General features: G+C 38.8%; 1 protein-coding gene across 1 annotated transcript; it reads right to left on the bottom strand.

The window, feature by feature from the left end:
- Positions 1-15,771: 15,771 nt before the first annotated feature.
- LOC141649350 (uncharacterized) lies at positions 15,772-16,170 on the bottom strand. Its single transcript, XM_074458043.1, has one exon. It carries the CDS (start codon positions 16,168-16,170, stop codon positions 15,772-15,774), a length of 399 nt encoding a protein of 132 aa, XP_074314144.1.
- Positions 16,171-18,439: the final 2,269 nt, after the last annotated feature.

The raw sequence follows: 18,439 nt of genomic DNA, 5'->3' as shown, positions 1-18,439 counted from the left end.
ATTGGTACAACTCCCTCCATCTATGATCAAGTTACAAACCCTTCCCTGAACTGTGCATCTACTCCTGAAGATCAGGGATCTCTAGTCAGCTTCTAAGGGTGCTTGTTGTGAATGCATCACTCTCCATAACACCATGTTGTGTCATGTGTCAGGGTGAGCTACAACCTGATCTTGGCCTGACTCCTCCCCAGCTTCCATTTCCTCCAGCACTAGGTTCTCTTCCTCCCCATACTCAACCAATCCTTCCCTTTCCCACTCTTCTACTTCCATAGCTGTCAGTGCCCTCTTAGAAGGACAATCCTTCCTGAAGTGGCCATATCCCTGACATTGAAAGCACTTGATCTTTCCTTCAGTCACAGGTGGATTGGTTTTTTGGTTCATGGGGGCTTTCCCTTTATCTAGTGTAGTTGGTGTAGCTGGTTTAGGTGTACTAGCAATCCTGACACCAGTAAAAGGCCTGAATGTAGGCCTAGTGGTAGTTTTAGACACTGCAGGCTTAGCCTTTCCCATTTTTTCAACTCTCAAGGACAGGTTAACTATATCATCATAAGACCACAGGGGTTGCATCCTAACCTTTGTAGCAATATTCTTATCAAGACCCTCCAGAAACCTAGCAATCCTTTGCTCAGGCTTTTCATTAATCTCATATTGCAGGGTTAACTGCTCAAACTTCCTCAGGTACGTCTCAACTGGTCTCTCATCTTGTCTAAGTTTGGACAGCTTAATAAAGAGATCTTGAGTGTAATCCTTGGTGACAAATTTACTCAACATTTTTTTCTTAAGCTTAGACCAAGACCTAAGTGGTTCTTTTCCTTCCCTAATCCTTTGGTATTTTAGGTTATCATACCAAAGAGAATCATATCCCTTTAGTTTCAAGACAACAACTTTAAAGACCTTACCATTAGTGTAACCTTTATACTAAAAAAATTTCTCAATATCCCTAATCCATTCTAATAAATCCTCAGGATTTAGGCTACCAGAAAATTCAGGGATTTCTACCTTTAAATGCTTGTTTGTGTGCTCAGGAATCTCTTCTTGTGTTCCTCAGATTCTGATTCATACCCAGGAATCTCTTCTTGTGCTCCCACAAAGAAGCCTATGCCTCTACCTCTTCCTCTGGGAGGTGGTTGTCTCCTTGGATCATGGTTTGGAAACCTCTCCATCACTACATGAACAACATTGAGTAGTGTGTCCACATTTCCTGCAAGAGTTTCTATTCTGGTCTCAATACCAGCAAGTCTCTCTTCACTCATGGTAGTTTTTTGTGTTTTTGTTGTAGGTAGGGATAATGAACTCACAGTTTCTCTCAACCCAAGACTAACACAAAGGTGGAATTGTGTTAAACCTTGCTCTGATTACCAAGATTGCAGTGTCAAACCCCAGGCCTGACACAAAGACTAAAAATTTAACTGAGCCTGACTGGTCTGATGTTCTCGGGAATGCAATGAACTTTCAGAATTTGATTAAAAAATACCAAATGACATGCTAAATTCATGAAATTTGGTGACAAGCTAGTTAAATGAATAAACTAACTTTGACTAAAATTTCAAGAATTTGGAAGCACTCTAAGTAATTTAGATAAATTAATTAAGGATGCCTGAAAGAAGGGAACCAAGCAATCTAACACAGGATTGATATTGAGATGGAACAAGGAACACGGGATATAATTATCAACTTAAATCCCACAGGATACTCACAGGGAAGCAAGCCAACAATTTAGACAACTTAAACTGGAAATTATCACAGCCAGGAACAGATAATAACCAACTCAAGTTAACAGCAAGACCAAACAACCCACGTACTGAGCACAGGATTGAGTGAACCTCACTAACAGACTTTGTTCAATACCTAAATTCTAAGCACAAATGTTTACAGGCCTGAATCTTAACTACAGACTAAGTACAAGTTATAAAGATTTAAATTTGAGAGAAAAACTCAGGTTTAATATTCATAAAAACCTGCTTAAATGTAGTTGGAGTAGAGGTCCTTATATAAGCCTCACTCTTGGAAATCTGTTACAAGTTTAACCTAGAAATCTCATCCAAGGGCCAGGATTAGTTCTTAGGACATAATTAAAGTACTGGAAATATTCTACAATGATGACAAAATGATTTAAAGAAAACTGCAATAAAACAACAGAAAGTCTGCACTGATAGTGACATGCTGCTTCCTTGGCTGCTGTGTTGATTTGGCAGGGAGTTTAAGGACGAAGGGGGCAGTAGAGGCCTTGACTTTGGCTCTTAGGTGCTATCTGAAATATGGAGAGACAAGCAAAAGCATCCTAGCAACAGCTCTTTCCTTGTTTTGCCAGAAATGGTAATATGCTTTATGCTTTATGTCCCTTTCAGCAGCTTGCCTTTCAGTTTGATTTTCTCTTGAGTGCAGTGTGAATTTGGCCTGGCTCCTTAGGACTTTTCCGAGCTTAGTTGATCAAGCTTTCAGCTGGCCAAGGTGGCAGCTGGTGGTTTAGCTTGAACTGGTATCTGTGACCTCCTAAAGCAGGCCTAGCAGTGGTTGCTAGCAGGGCAGTGTGACTGGTATTGTTGCCTGCTGCCTGATCAGTGTGGCCCTGGTCCCTGGCTCCTGCTGCATATACTTGCTTAGCCTTTGCTTCATGAGAGAAGAGTGACCTGTGAGAGTCCTTTATCAAAGGTCTTGCAAGGTCGACGGTTCAGCTTTATTGTAAACATCTTATAACTCGTTTGCATTTGACAATTTTTGCTATAAGTATTAATTTGCTTGCATTAAATTGGTTTAAGTAGACGATTCGACTTGTAGATAGCTCTGAGATTTATTCCGTTCCATTAGTTAGTTACATATAGTTTGTTTGGGGACAAGCGAAGGTTTGGTTTGGGGAGATTTGATGCGTGCATTTTATATTGCCTTTTTAAGTCTTATTTGCACGCATTTCTATGCGATTACCGTAGCTTTAGGCTACGAAATGCCCCGAATATTATACTTTGGTTCGTTTAGCTTTAATTGCAGGAATGGACCTGAAAGGAGTGGAATTGAGCCTTTTACTGTCCCGATAACTTGCATTTAGGAAATGGAAGATTTGGAGCGGAAATACCTACTGTCTTGGGATGCGTAAAGTTACCTTGGAAGATGAATCGTACGTCCTTTGGCCTATTTCAGTGGAAGTTGACTTGATCGAGATGTTTTGCTGGCCAAGTTGCTCGATCGAGAGCTTTGTGTTGAGGAAAAGACCTCGATTGAACCCTCGCTGTGTTCGATCAAGAGGTGGCATGTTGGTGTTCCTCGATCGAGTACTTTTTGTGCTCGATCGAGAGGATTTTACGAGAAGATATTTGATCGAGCTGTTTCAATGTGCTCGATCGAGTAACTTGAAATCTGACGCAAGAGTTTCTTGTGTGGACTTATTTATTTAATATCTTAATTTACGTATTAGGTTAATAAATATATTTCCTATATAAAGGAAAGACTTAATTAGGTTTAGGGGGCTCTTCTTTTCTCTTTCACCTTTTATCTCAGCTTTTAATCAGTTTCGACGTTGCTTATTTCCGGATTGACAATTGTGTAATTTCTTTACTCTCCCTTTTTCTCTTTTATCATCTTAATACTATGTCTATTATTGTTTTATTGATTGTTGTTGTTTTATTTATCTTCATGCGTGGCTAATTTATTTAATGCTAGGATTAGGGGAGCCATAATAGTAAAGGAATAATGCGATAATTAGTTTAGGAGGTTTTGTTGTGAGAATTATTTTATAGCAATTTAATAGTAATTATTAGGTCGAATGCATGCAACTGAATTAATTAAACTGGTTAAATTCAGACCTAGATCGGAAGATTGGAATGAACAGACCTGTTATGAACAATAGACTACCTTAATCAGAGCGGAAGCTATTTAGGAAGAATCTAGGGCGGTTAGCGGACCGGAAGGACCTTTCCACTACCCTTCTCACATCGGATCGATTGACCTACCTTTATCTGACTTGTGTAATATCATGGTGGACTAATATTCTGGCATCTCTCTCTCTCTCTCTCTCTCTCTCTCTCTCTCTATTTGATCTCAATCCTTTTCACTCTTGCTATTTTAATTGTTGTTTCTTTTATTGCTTTTAATTTTTGTTCCTTAGTTTAGTCAAAACAACTCAAAACCCCCCACTTTGTGACCGTAGACAAACTGAATAACAAGTAGATAGTGACCGCCTCCCTGTGGAATACGATACCCGACTTACCTCTGCTATATTAGTTAGAGCCGGTTGGTTTATTTTTGATAGGGTTGCGACAGCCGTGTCAAATTTTGACGCCGTTGTCGGGGAGGCAACTATTTTATTTACTTGTTTTTATTTTAGACCGTTTTTAGCTTCAAGGAATTTAATCCTTGAGGCAGTTCTTATCTTTTCTTCTAGTGTTGTTTTGATAGGTCCTACAGGTCCTACCTAGACAGGTTTATATGAGTAAGATCATCAAAGGGAAGGCTTGAGTACCTTTGATTCTTCTACCAAGATGTCTAGCGTCTCTAGAATTATAGCATAATTTGAAGCTCAGAATGCAAGATCTGACAAGCTGGAGAATAGACAATCTTGGGGTGGTCCACCTCAGTTCTATACTATGGCACAACAGGTGGTCTACTGTGACAGATGTGGTGCTGCGGGGCACAACGTTGTTATTTGTTTGGCAGAGATCGATGAAGTCTATGCATTTAAGCGGCGTAGACAGGGTAGTCATTCTTATGCTAACCACAATGGGGCTTACCTAAGCTCTACCCCACCTTCCCAACAACAGACAAATGTGCTGCCACATCCGTTTCAGCAACGAGGTTATCAAAAACCTCCATTTGTTTGGCCACCGCAACAACCTCCCCGCTAAAGAGAATGAAGAGATTGCTGAACTGACATCTATAGTGAAGACACTTGCGCTGCAAGCGCAAAAAATTATGCAGGCTAAAGATGATATTATCAATAGACTTGGGACTCATTTAGCTCAAGTAATTGCCGAGCGAACTTTCAAGCAACCTGAGACAGTATATGTTGTTCATACCGGTAGCAGTCCTCCCTATGAAGGACTTGATCTGCCTATTGCGAATCCTGAAATTTCAGACTCGGAGGTTGAAGCAACTATTCAGGGAAAGGCGTCGCTTGACGAAAAAGCAACGGATTCACGGGAACTACTCGATCGACCAGTTTTTGATGGTCGATCGATCACATTTGCTGAAGAAATGCTCGATCGAGAAGATAAAGGTGCTCGATCGAGCAGTGCAGAAAACAGGTCTCTCTATCGAGCATCTAAAACTGCTCGATCGAGTACAATTATTGAGAAAACATCTCGATCGAGTGGTGATGTTGCTCGATCGAGTAACTTTGATGCTGAAAGTGTTATTTTGTCGTCTAAGTCTCATTTGGACAATAAATATGCTAATAAGGATATTGCCTATAAGCCATAAGTTCCATTTCCAGGGCGGCTACAGAGGACAAAGGAGCAATAATAATTCGGCAGGTTTATCGATCTTTTGAAAAGTCTTAAAGTTAATATTCCGTTTGCCGAGTTAACCACCCAGGTACCCTCTTACTCAAAATTTATAAAAGGAATTCTTTTACGTAAGAGGAATGTAGATGAAGTTGAAACGGTGGCTTTGACTGAGGAGTGCTCTGCACTCCTTCAGAATAAGACTCCACCGAAATTGGCTGACCCGGGTAGTTTGTCTAGACCATGTCATATAGGGATCGACCTGATCGACAATGCTTTATGTGACTTAGGTGCTAGTGTCAGTGTTCTACCTCTATCCCTTGCTAAGCGAATAGGTTTGACCAACTTTCAGTGTACTAGCATGACCGTTCAGATGGCCGACCGTTCTTTATCATGGCCTTTAGGAGTTTTAGAAGATATACCTGTTAGGATCGGGAGATTCTTTATTCCCGTCGACTTTATTGTCTTAGACATACCCGAGGATTTTAGAGCCATTTAAACTAGTGTGATTTATGATCAGTTCATGTAGGATGGTGAGAAGTTACTCCTTGCATAACATGTATCATTAATTTGCATAAGTAAGAAATTCAATTGCTTATGGCCTGCATATATTCGGGTTAGTGGTTGGAGTGACACGCAAGGAGGTGCTTATATTCCCTTTTCTTCCGTTTTTACCCATGAACTCCACATTTAGCCAAATTTGCCTTTTGACCTTTAACTACATCCAAATTTAGCCTGCCTTGTCAAGCTAGTTTAGTGATTGTTTTTGCGGTATATTGCTTATTGAGCCGAATTTGGTTTGTATTGATAATCGGAGTTGGTAATATGGAGAAGGAGGATGATTATGAAATGATGAAAAAAAAAGTTGAAAAAAAAGGAGAAAAATCAGAAAAAAGAAAAAAAAAAAAGACCGAGAAAGAATGAAAAAGGAAAAATGAAAAAGGAAAAATGAAAAAATTTGATGAAACGGGTTTTGCTCCTATGTTCTTACTATATCTTTTGAGGAGTTGATTTTATTCGGTTTGGTGAGTTTTTATGCCGAATTAAGGGCATTGTGCTTATTTTTGATGGGTTTGAAGCGGATATGGTTCATTTGGTTCTATTTAGGTAGCTAGCTTGGCTATTAACCTCATATTTCCAAAAATGTTTTGCCTTTCTTACTCATTACCTCACTTTTCCATATTTTTGTAAGCCCTCGGCTGTGACGGGACCTTGTTTGCTTGGAATGTATGTGAACGGTAGCTAGAATTATCTTTCATACTATATTCCATGCATGTTTATGTCGGTCTTAGTTTGGTGAGCGACTTCTTATTATTTCTCTAACATATACTTGCTTAGCCTTTGCTTCATGAGAGAAGAGTGACCCGTGAGAGTCCATTATCAAAGGTCTTGCAAGGTCGACGGTTCAGCTTTATTATAAACATCTTATAACTCGTTTGCATTTGACAGTTTTTGCTTTAAGTATTAGTTTGCTTGAATTAAATTGGTTTAAGTAGAAGATTCGACTTGTAGATAGCTCTGAGCTTTATTCCGTTCCATTAGTTAGTTGCATATAGTTTCCTTGGGGACAAGCAAAGGTTTGTTTTGGGGAGATTTGATGCGTGCATTTTATATAGCCTTTTTATGTCTTATTTGCACGCATTTCTATGCGATTACCGTTGCTTTAGGCTACGAAATGCCCCGAATATTATACTTTGGTTCTTTTGGCTTTAATTGCAGTAATGGACCTGAAAGGAGCGGAATTGAGCCTTCTACTGTCCCGTTAGCTTGCATTTAGGAAATGGAAGATTTAGAGCGGAAATACCTACTGTCTTAGGATGCGTGAAGTTGCCTTGGAAGATGAATCATACGTCCTTTGGCCTATTTCAGTGGAAGTTGACTCGATCGAGATGTTTTGCTGGCCAAGTTGCTCGATCAAGAGCTTTGTGTTGAGTAGAAGACCTCGATTGAACCCTCACTATGTTCGATCGAGAGGTGGCATATTGGAGTTCCTCGATCGAGTACTTTTTGTGCTTGATTGATTGGATTTTGCGAGAATATGTTCGATCGAGCTATTTCAATGTGCTCGATCGAGTAACTTGAGATCTGACGCAAGATTTTCTTGCGTGGACTTATTTATTTAATATCTTAATTTACGTATTAGGTTAATAAATATATTTCCTATATAAAGGAGAGACATAATTAGGTTTAGAGGGCTCTTCTTTTCCCTTTAACCTTTTATCTCAGCTTTTAATTAGTTTCGACGTTGCTTATTTCCGGATTGACAATTGTGTAATTTCTTTACTCTCCCTTTTTTCTCTTTTATCATCTTAATACTGTGTCTATTATTGTTTTATTTATTGTTGTTGTTTTATTTATCGTCATGCATGGTTAATTTCTTTAATGCTAGGATTAGGGGAGCCATGATAGTAAAGCAGTGATACGATAATTAGTTTAGGAGGTTTTGTTGTGAGAATTGTTTTATAGCAATTTAATAGTAATTATTAGGTTGAATGAATGCAACTGAATTAATTAAACTGGTTAAATTCAGACTTAGATCGGAAGATTGGAATGAACAGACCTGTTATGGACAATAGACTACCTTAATCAGAGCGGAAGCTATTTAGGATGAATTTTGGACGGATAGCGGACCGGAAGAACCTTTCCACTACCCTTCTCACATCGGACCGACTGACCTACCTTTATCTGACTTGAGTAATATCATGGTGGGCCGACATCCTGGCATCGCTCTCTCTATTTGATCTCAATCCTTTTCCCTCTTGCTATTTTAATTGTTGTTTCTTTTATTGGTTTTAATTTCAGTTCATTAGTTTAGTCAAAACAACTTAAAATCCCCCACTTTGCGACCGTAGATAGACTGAATAACAAGTAGATAGTGGCTGCCTCCCAGTGGAATATGATACCCGACTTACCTCTGCGATATTAGTTAGAGCCGGCTGGTTTATTTTTGATAGGGTTGCGACAGCCGTGTCAAAAGGCTCAAGGCCGGAGTTATGCAAGCAGATCCAAGACGATACAAGCCATGATCAAAGACAAAGGCTCAATCAAGAGAAACTGGTGTCAATATCCAAGGCCGCAGCTATGCTCGTAATCCAAGCCAAAAGAGTCAAAAGAAGAACTCTCAATCAAGCAAGTCAATGTCAATATCCAAAGTCAAAGAACGAGTATGAAATCAAATGCTGAACAGAATCAAGAATCTGAGCAAAAAACCGAGATATATTCTAGACCTAGAATCTGAGTCTGAATCAAGAACGAGTATGAAATCAAATGCTGAACAGAATACTACTTAAGTTATTATAGAATCAAAGACATCGATGAAGATGTTCAGCTAGCACCCTCACTTATCCTTTCACACATCACACACCCTAAGTCCTTCTCGAGACCGTTACAGGGAGATAGTTAGGAAGTTTGAGAATCCTCTCAAGCTCGTCAAATATACCCGTCCTTTAGGCCCAAGACATGGAAACTTCATCCCGTATCAATTAACCTACCTTTATGTGCTCATGCTACATCAAGCCAAGAGACTCCATTTCCAAGCCATATTACAAGCCATAATCCCATCGAGCCTCAACTCCACAAAATCAAAGCTCCAGAAATTTGCTCATTAAAGCCTCTTATTTCCGAGCCCCATATTCCAAATAAATCCAATCCAATTTCACCTTGAACCAGACACGGAGTCTTCAGATACTTTGCTTCCTAGGACGGGACAAACCCATATCCATCCTTAGGGTCCACTTTCGAGTGCCCTCACACGAACATGAATTTTTTTACAAAATTAGTTATACCACTTTGGTCTATGATCAGAGGGAGTTATATTAAATCGATTCTTCGAGTCACCAAAGGAATATACTCTCCTGACCCATGCACTCTAAGGCCTTGACAACATAGCTTAGGCACACCTGAACTACGAGCATGGTTTGATTTTACCTTTTCAGGTGGATACGTAGGCAGTCCTTTCTTACACAAGAAGGATACAACCACAACACCCAAATAAAATTAAAAAAACTTCAGAACTACGATCTGGTTTGATTTCAGTTCACGTGAATACGTAGGCAGTCCTCAAGGACACAACCATACCAACCATCAACTTTCAACCTCAATTATCAACCACCTCAACCATTAACCTTTAACCTCAATTCCAACCTTCCAACCATAATTTCTATTTATACTTCTTTACTGAGGGCTCCTTTTTGTCGCCCAGTCTCTTTTTTACCAAATTCCAGAGTCACCTTCTCACCCTGGGGGCTTCTCTTCCGAGGCGTCACCCTTCCTTTATTCCTCCCTTTTACTCTCGAGTCTCATTTGAGTCAAGCTAGTGCTCGGTCCGGACAATGACAAAGGTCTTAGATCAATTCTCCAAGTTATCGTGCCTCAAGAGGGGTCTCTTTTATAGCAAACGGTGGCGAAAGACATCCAAGTATATAGTTGATCCGTGGCTCATGCCTTGCCTTTATATACCGTCATCATTCATACAACTCTTCTACCTTTGGAACTGATACGCATTGTCACCCATATATGGCTAGGGGTTGGGCATACTTAGGCAAAGTCTGTCAAGGTCATCCCTATGTCACGTCAAATCTAAGTCAGTGTTGCGTCACTCTATTGTCTTGCGTCCTAGTGAGTCGATGTCGTATCAAGTCATGCATCTAAAGCCCATTGAATATGCATAACGTATTACAAGCAACAAATTTCATGAAGAAAGAGCATTCAAAACTTGTATGTTTCCTTCCTCATTTGAGGTCCATGTGCTAATTGCGTTTCCTCATTAGATTGCATTCTTGTATGGATACTAACCATACAGGCGAGTATCAGAAGCAGTGCTCGTTCCAACAGGGGGCTTCGCTCAAGTCTTCATTCTCCCCAGCGATAGTCAAGACATTCCCCAGCAGTATTGCTCAAGGTTTCTTCCATGACAATCAAGAAAATTATAAGAATTCATGATCACTAACTACAGTTCATGGGCTTCTCCTCTTTATCGGAATTTTGCTTGTGACGACTCGAGCGGATTTTCTCCTCAGCAGTGCCAAGGACGCGCCGTTGTCGATCACACACTTTTCCTCAGCGATGCCAAGGACGCGTCGTCGTCGATCTATTATTTTTCTCCTCAGCGGTGCCAAGGGCGCGCTGTTGTCGACTCAACATATGATTCTTCCCCAGCGGAGTCATCGATATGTTCCCCAGCGATAATTCGTTGCCGCGTACAGCCCACGTATTTCTCAGAACTAGAGTTCGCTTGAGACCGACGTGAGCAGATTCCCTAGCAGTTTCTTCCAACATCCTGCTGACCCTCATATGGTTTCCTACGGAGTTCGAGGGAAACAACTCCCGAAAAGTTCTTAATCCTTCAGATCTTTCAGAAACTTGCCTTCAGATCATTCAGAAACTTGCCTTAATCCTTCACAGCCATTCTTTCCGGATAACCTTCATATGTTCCTCCTTCAATCAATCCTTCAGGATAACTTTCATATGTTTTTCCATCAGACAACCCTCAGATAATCCTTTCAATAACCTTCAGATAACCCCTTTTCAGTAAATTCCAGAATTTCTTTTCAGTTAAGTCCTCATGTCCAGTCCTTCAGAGAATTGTCCTTCAACCTTTCCTTTGGAGATAGCCTTTAGATTTAGCCTTCATAAGTGTTAAGAAGTTTCTTCAGAATCTTATGTAACCTCTAATGCCTTCAGACACCAAGTTATCTTCAGACCAAAGAGTTTTGCCGAAGTGCCTTCAGTCTCGTTTCACCCAGGAGTGTCCCATGTATGGTTTCTTCTTATGGCTGGCGAGCTTCCTTACGTAGTCTAATGGACTTTAAACGACCCTCCCCGGTAGTCGACAGACTCTAAAATGTTCCCGGCGACAGGTCCTTGGTTCAGACCCCTTGAGCAGCCTCGCGTCGCCATAGTCGTCAGGTTGTAATCTTTTCCAAGCCTCAGTCAAAGTGGGGGCTCTGTAAATACCTCATTTCAACACCTCCCGCCAACCACCCAGTGATGATTGGGCCGCATGTTTGATACGCGGAACGATTTTATGACAGTCCATAAGTTCATCGACAAGTGATAGCTCAAACACTCGAGTCAACCCCTTGGTCGTCATCTACGCACCGATACGGTTGTTTTGACGGTAATTAGAGTTCATTTGGAGTGCTGGTCAAAAACCGCTTCATTTTCTAAAAACCGCTTAAATGCCGAGTCGAAATATTCCGGAATGTTCTAGAATTCTCTGGATATTTATTCCTAATTTAAATTAATATTTTTATGTAAATACCTTCCGTATTTTGTGTTTTATGGAATAAAGAAGTATAGATCTACCGAAAATCCATAATAAAACACGAAAATCCTTCTTGCCGAGGAGGAAAGATCTGGGGAAAGGACGCAGCAGGTGCTGCGCCTCTTCGAAGGATCGCAGTGGCTGTTGCGCCTCTTCTCCAGCCCTCTTTTCACGCTTTTCAGAATATTTCCATGATTTGTTTCCATATCCGTGTCATTCCTAAACTCTTTCAACTTTTTAGTATAAGTAGAGACCTTCGACCTCCATATTTGGCATGCGAGTGTTCAGCCCCTTCTTTCTCTCTCTTTGCATTCTAGACCACGCTACTGCTTTCAACGCTTACATGCTTGATCAATCGACCACGTAAGCTCAGATCATTCTGAGTCCCAGTCACGTTGCATAGACCGACCAATTTGACCAACTCCACTTTTAATCAACCTAATCAATTTGTTAAATCCTCTAACGAGGGCACTTTCCACGCATATTCGAGTCGAGCAATCACTAACGTGAACTTTAGTCAATTTCGTTTCGTCAAACATGTAAGTCTGAGGGTGTAAAATCCCATTTTATTATTGTATCTTTTATTTTGTATCAATTAATGTATATTTATATCAAGGGCACGTTCAAAAACCGATTTAAAATCAATCTTTTAAAACTGTATTTATAAAATAGTGGAGGTCAGGCATCGAAAAGAAACGCAGCAGCAGTTGCGTCTCTTCGAAGGGTCACAACAATCTTCTAGAGGCTGCTCGCTGCTCTTGCTCTTCTTCTTCTTCTTCGACTTCCTGCAATTTTCCTTTTCTCTTATTCTTTCATTCTCTTTGTTGTTGTTTAAGTATATAAGTTGTATTTTAACCAATTTTGTTTTAATTACGATCTTAATTCGTCCTTAATCCCGAGTAATTCAATACTTGCGGGTTTTCGTCGTCTTAATTCAAATGGATTCTACGGGGTTTGTACTTGTTCATGTCAAGGTTCTGAAAGTCCTAATTTAATATATAAGTTTGCTTTCAAGTTTTCTTATTTGTCCAGTTTCGTTAATCTAATCTCAAGTTTCGTTCTTTTTTTTGTATTTTCGATATGAATTCATCATAATTATGTAAACCATTGTAAATTCCTGCTTTTTTATTCGCTTTATGACTTGCCCAGATGCATGTAATCAATTAAAGCACTTCAATTCGAGCTTTACATCGATAATCCATCCTAAATGTACCAACGAACGATAACGATATTGTGATTTTGACTTCACAGCCAGAACCCAACTCAAGAACAGACGCCGGAAGTGTTGCGCCTCTTCCAGAAGACGTAGCAGATGCTGCGCCTGTTCTGGGTTGGCTTATGTCCCTGAACTCTTTCTCGCTTTGACGTTGTTTCTAATTACGGTCTAATCAACTATTATCTGTTTTATCACCTCTAATCTGGCGTATTTTCATATTTTAACTTCTTTTTTTATTTCCCTCTTATTTTCTTCTTCGAAATCCCGTCTTTTAGCGTACTTTTGACGTAGATGAAATAAACCTTGTAAAGCTTGTAATTTTAATTATTTTAATTCATTTATCGTAATTATTATTTTGTATGACTTATTTACTTGGTTTTCACATGTAATTAATCAAACTTCCTACTTCAACCAAATTGTTTGCTAAATTCCGTGTTAACCGATATAGTCTAATTTCACATGCTATGATTAATCTATGTTTGTTGCACTGTATGCATTACATCAACGACATATCAAATATGAATAATTTTCCTAATTATTAGTAATGGCCGCTATCGAGGCGGACGGGATTAGGTGTCGGATTAAAGAGCTTCCTAATACGTACCCTTACCCCTTACTCCAGTTATCTCTGGACATCCGTGTCCATTGGCATCTCGAGAGTCATTCTAGACATGGAATGCTAAGGGTAACGAGTTATTAGTGTTCATTTCATTACTTTGTGTCTTGACGTGGCACGAGTATTCGAACGGTTTCCAATTTTTCCACAATAAATTGGTGGCGACTCCACAAATGCAGGCTTATTCAACCTTTCACCGGTTTCAATGCCTCACAAATCGGTAACATCCCATGACGTGCTTTGGTAAATCAAGGTTCCGCGGGTACAAGCGGCGCAGTTGGCCCATGTCCACAACACTCTTTCAGTAAAACAACTTTACCTTTCTTGTTATCACCAAAAGTAACCTTACCTCCATCGAAGGGTTCAAGTGAAAGAAACAAATTATTATCTCCAATCATGTGGCTTGAACATCCACTATCAAGGTACCATTGATTGTTTTCTTTCACAAGAATCTGCAAAATTATTAGATATAATTTTTAGGTACCCAAGCTAAGTTGGGTCCTTTAATGTTAGTTACCCTAAAGACCAAATATTTCCTAACTCATACTTGTCTATTAATTATTCGTTTGATAAACAAATAGGTTTGTCTGAGAGGTGTCCTAGTCTCAGAGTGAACTCTGAGTATTTTATGTGGTTGTTTTTCAGGTTGTTTTGGGGGAGTCTTAGTCTCATAAGACTCTTTAGGTTTTTTTGTTTGTTTGGGGTAATGATTTTTCTTAGGTTTGTTAGCCTTTTTTGTATGATCAAACCCCATATCATAGAACTATCGAAACTCATCGTTCCTTGTTTCTTCACGAATAGGTTCTATGATAATATCCTCATCAATTCCCATTGTGTCAGATGTTTTGACAAATTTGATTCCTTCGTTAAAATCTTTCTTATGTTTTGACACAATTGTCTCGAACATGACAGTTAGACCACAGTAATTGCAAATCAAATATTCAGGTAAATCGACATATTTTGTTTTTCAGAAATCTCATTCAAAAGGTGTTGATTTGAATTTAAAGTGGACTCTACGATCATAGCACTCATGTCCTAGACCCATTTTCATATTGTTGTCGGATTTCTCAGTTAAGAAGTTTAGAACATTTGTGCTACATTCCCATTTGTCATTAACCTTTCGAGCATGTAGGAGAAGTTCTTTAAGGACTCAATTTCTTCATGACACTTAGAATGGTTAACATCATTGTTCTTTTTAAAATTGTCGCGAAAGTCTTGAAATCTTTTATTAAGAATTAACACAACATATGTGCGTTGTTTCTTAACATTAGATAGTAGAATTTTCGATTCTTTTAATTTCTCATTCAGAGAATCAATTTCCTTCTTTTGATCTGGAGCTACAGCTTCTCTTGCTGTAGCCTTAGATTTAAGAAGCTCATTAGTCTTCCCCAATTCTAAAGTTATAGCTTCATTAGTTATAACTTTGGCTTAAAGATGCTTAATGTTGAGTTTTAGCTCTGAGGTTATAGCTTCATTAGCTACAACTTTAGACTCAAGAGCTATTTTTTCAGCCTTAGAAGATTCCAAAGTTGTAGCTGTATTAGCCACAACTTCAGATTTCAGCTTCTTTGCTTTGGCCTTCAGAAGTTGATTCTTTTCAGCAATGTCAAGAATATGTTCTTTTAAATCTTTCAATTCAAGGCTTTGTTCAAGATATTTATAATGGTTTGTTCAAAGTAATCTATCAAATCATTTTTTAAAAGCTTCTTAACTTGTTTCTTAAGACGATTAAACATTACCTCTTTGTCTTCATCTTCTGAATCTGATTCACCCAACAAGCAAAACTCTTGAGTTTGAATTAATGCTTTCATCGTCATTATCTGAAATTAGGTCAAGGCTAATGTTGCTCAGATATAGATGAGCGACCTCCTCTTCTTCAGATTCCTCGTCATCTTCAGTATCGAGTTCTCCCCAGCAGGATGCTATCAAAACTTGCTTGAACTCGTTCTTGGTTTTCTCTCTTTTAGATTTGTCTTTAATCTTTAACCAAGTAGGACAATCCTTGATCATATGATCTGATTCTACACACTTAAAGGATCCTATATTTGTAAACGATGATTTGGGCTCACTGGTTTTCTTATTAAAAAATTTGTTATTATTTGATTTTGAAGATTTGCCCTTATAGAGTGCTTTTTTGAAACGTCTAGTGAATAGAACGGTTTCGTCCTCTATCTCATGTTCATTGTCACAAGCTGAAGCTTGCAAGGCCATACTCTTTGCCTTTACTGGCTCATCGTCAAGCTTAGAGTATAATTTCATGAGCCATAAGCACACCGATTAGCTCTTGATAAGAGAGTAAAGTGAGATCCCTTGCTTCTTCAATCACAGTGACCTTAGGTTGCCATTTCTTTGTAAGGCTCCTAAGGAATTTTCTGACGATGTCCTCATAAATAAACTTTCTACCACTGTTTCGCAATTCATTAATAATGCTAGAGAAGCGTGCAGACATACTGTCGATTGATTCATTTTGCTCCATTGTAAAGAGTTTATACTTTTGAATCAACAAGTCAATCTTGTATTTCTTAAAAGGCGAGGTAACTTCGTAGGCTAGTTCCAGACCATCCCATATTTCCTTCGCCGAATTACAAGAAGAGAAGCGATCAAATTCAGTTGAAGTCATGCCATTTTGCAACAAGCTCATTGTAATACCCCGTAGTTTAGTGAAGTTTATATAACTAATTTACGTAATTCGAATAATTGATTGTGACGGTTATAATTAATAATTGTGAATAAGACGGAATGATATAATAAAATAATAGAATGATAGAGTAATGGGTCGGAATGGTAATTGGGTAATAATAATATACGACAATTTATATGGTAATAGTGAATGATTATTATGTTATAATAATAATAGTAATTGTATTTATAATAATAATATTTGTTATGAGACGGTAAGTAAATAAATAAAATAATAAAGAAAGACGGAATTGGAGTTGGGTCATGTGCTATAGGGCTTGGGTCGACTATATATGTTGCGTAAATGGGTTGATTAATTGTCGGGATCGGATAATTACTAATAATAATAATAATAATAAGTATATTTTATATTTCCTAATTGGTTCCTTATAACCTTAGTCTACCAATATAAATAGATGAAACCTCAAGCAATAGTCTTTATTATTCATCAAATCTGAAAATAATTCACAAGAGGGAGATTAAGAAAGTATTGGTGACGGAATTAGCAGCGATAATTAATTGAGGTAAAATTCTAATCTCGTTTTATTTTCTTATTAAGCTGAATGTCAGACGATCTTAAGACGCTTAGAAACTGACCCAAACCTCGACGGAATCAGACGACACTTTGGGAGGTGGTACATGGGGTTGCAAGGGTTGGATTGGGTGTGTTGGTGGTGTCAGGTAAGGCCTAGGGTGGCGGTGGCAGGCGGGTTTTGAGGGCTGTGGCAGGTGGGTTGAAAACAGGGTAGTAGGGGACTTCGACCCTAATAGGACCCTTATTCGGGTTCGCCTTGTTGGAGCTTGTGTCCGTCTTGTTGGGGTTGGTGTCCTTAACAGTTAGTGCAAGGACTTATAAACCTCTAAAAGGATCAAAGGGCATACTTTGGTATTATTATCAGTTGATCCACGTTTATCAATAACGGTTGGCTTGCTAGATAAGTTTGACGTTATTGTCATACAGATGGCGGTGATCAACTGGTCCCTAAAAGTCACACCTATAGGATACGTTCGAGAGATGTGACGGTATGAAAATACTGTCATGTAGATGCCAATATTGACTAACCAGTTAGTCCGAGTTATTTGACTAGTAATTAGTCAAATATGTGATGTTGAGATATTATATTTAATACGGATTAAATATCATGGGCTAAGGCGAATTAACCAGTTAATTCGTAAAATTAAATATAAGCGATTTATATTTAATTAAATGTATATTGAATGTAATTATACAATACTGTTTTTGTCGGACACGTATTAATAATTCAGCTAACCCGTATTATTAGCCGATGCCTTAATTTCCGATAACCGATAGCGATTTATAATCGGACCGTCATATACATTTAGTCATTTGGGTACGGACTACGAGGTAAAATTAAGAGGAAGTGGAAGCCCACTTCCCCATGCATGCACTCGGTCCAGCCAGAACAAACAAAAGGAGAGGCTCCCTCTCCTTTTGACTGATCATTCATTTGAAAGCAGAAATTAGGGTTTTGAAGAGTATTCTCCTCTGAAAAACCTGAGATCTCTCATCTCGACAAAACTCACATCAGTTCTCCCAATATTGCAAGGCAATCGGAGAACACTGTTCTAGCACAAGGGCATATCTCGGACAAGGTCTTGGGTGCAACAATTAGGAGGGGATCTGGTTTGATTCCTGTTCTTTACGCCGTTCATCAAGGACCCGAGGTTGATTTCTTGTTCCTTATCGTTTTTATGTTTTATGACAATATTCACATGTAAATTTTACGTTATAGTCCTACAATTAAAGGGGTAGTATACGGATATTATCCTACAAGTGGTATCAGAGCCAGGCCACGTAAATTTTTATATGTGTTTTTCATCAAACGATTGTTGAAACGATGAATTTTGGTTAAAAAAATTTGTCTCGGCAGCCATATTTTTACTCGGCAGAAATTTTTTTTATTGCTGCGTTTTTGGTTGTTTTGGGAACCGTGTCTTGTTTACACGGTTGCTCTTGTTGTTGTTTTGTCTCGAAAACCAAACCGTGCCATGTTTTACACGGCTGTTTTGTTTCAAATTTCTTGTTGTTTTTACATGTTGTTATTTTATACGGAGATTATAGCAACATGTCAAGATTTTGTCAATTGTTAGATATTGTTTTCAATCAGTTTTGATCAAAATTGCGTTCATTTTGTCTCGCCAAAACTGTTTCACGAGGGTTTTGAAGTTTCAGCCATATAAGCATTCGATCGAGCGTATTTCTACTCGAT

Source organism: Silene latifolia, chromosome 3 (assembly GCF_048544455.1).
Source record: "Silene latifolia isolate original U9 population chromosome 3, ASM4854445v1, whole genome shotgun sequence".
In the NCBI taxonomy this organism is placed as follows: domain Eukaryota; kingdom Viridiplantae; phylum Streptophyta; class Magnoliopsida; order Caryophyllales; family Caryophyllaceae; genus Silene; species Silene latifolia.
The sequence above is the reverse complement of the archived record's forward strand: the minus strand, read 5'-3'. Positions and strand labels throughout refer to the sequence as shown.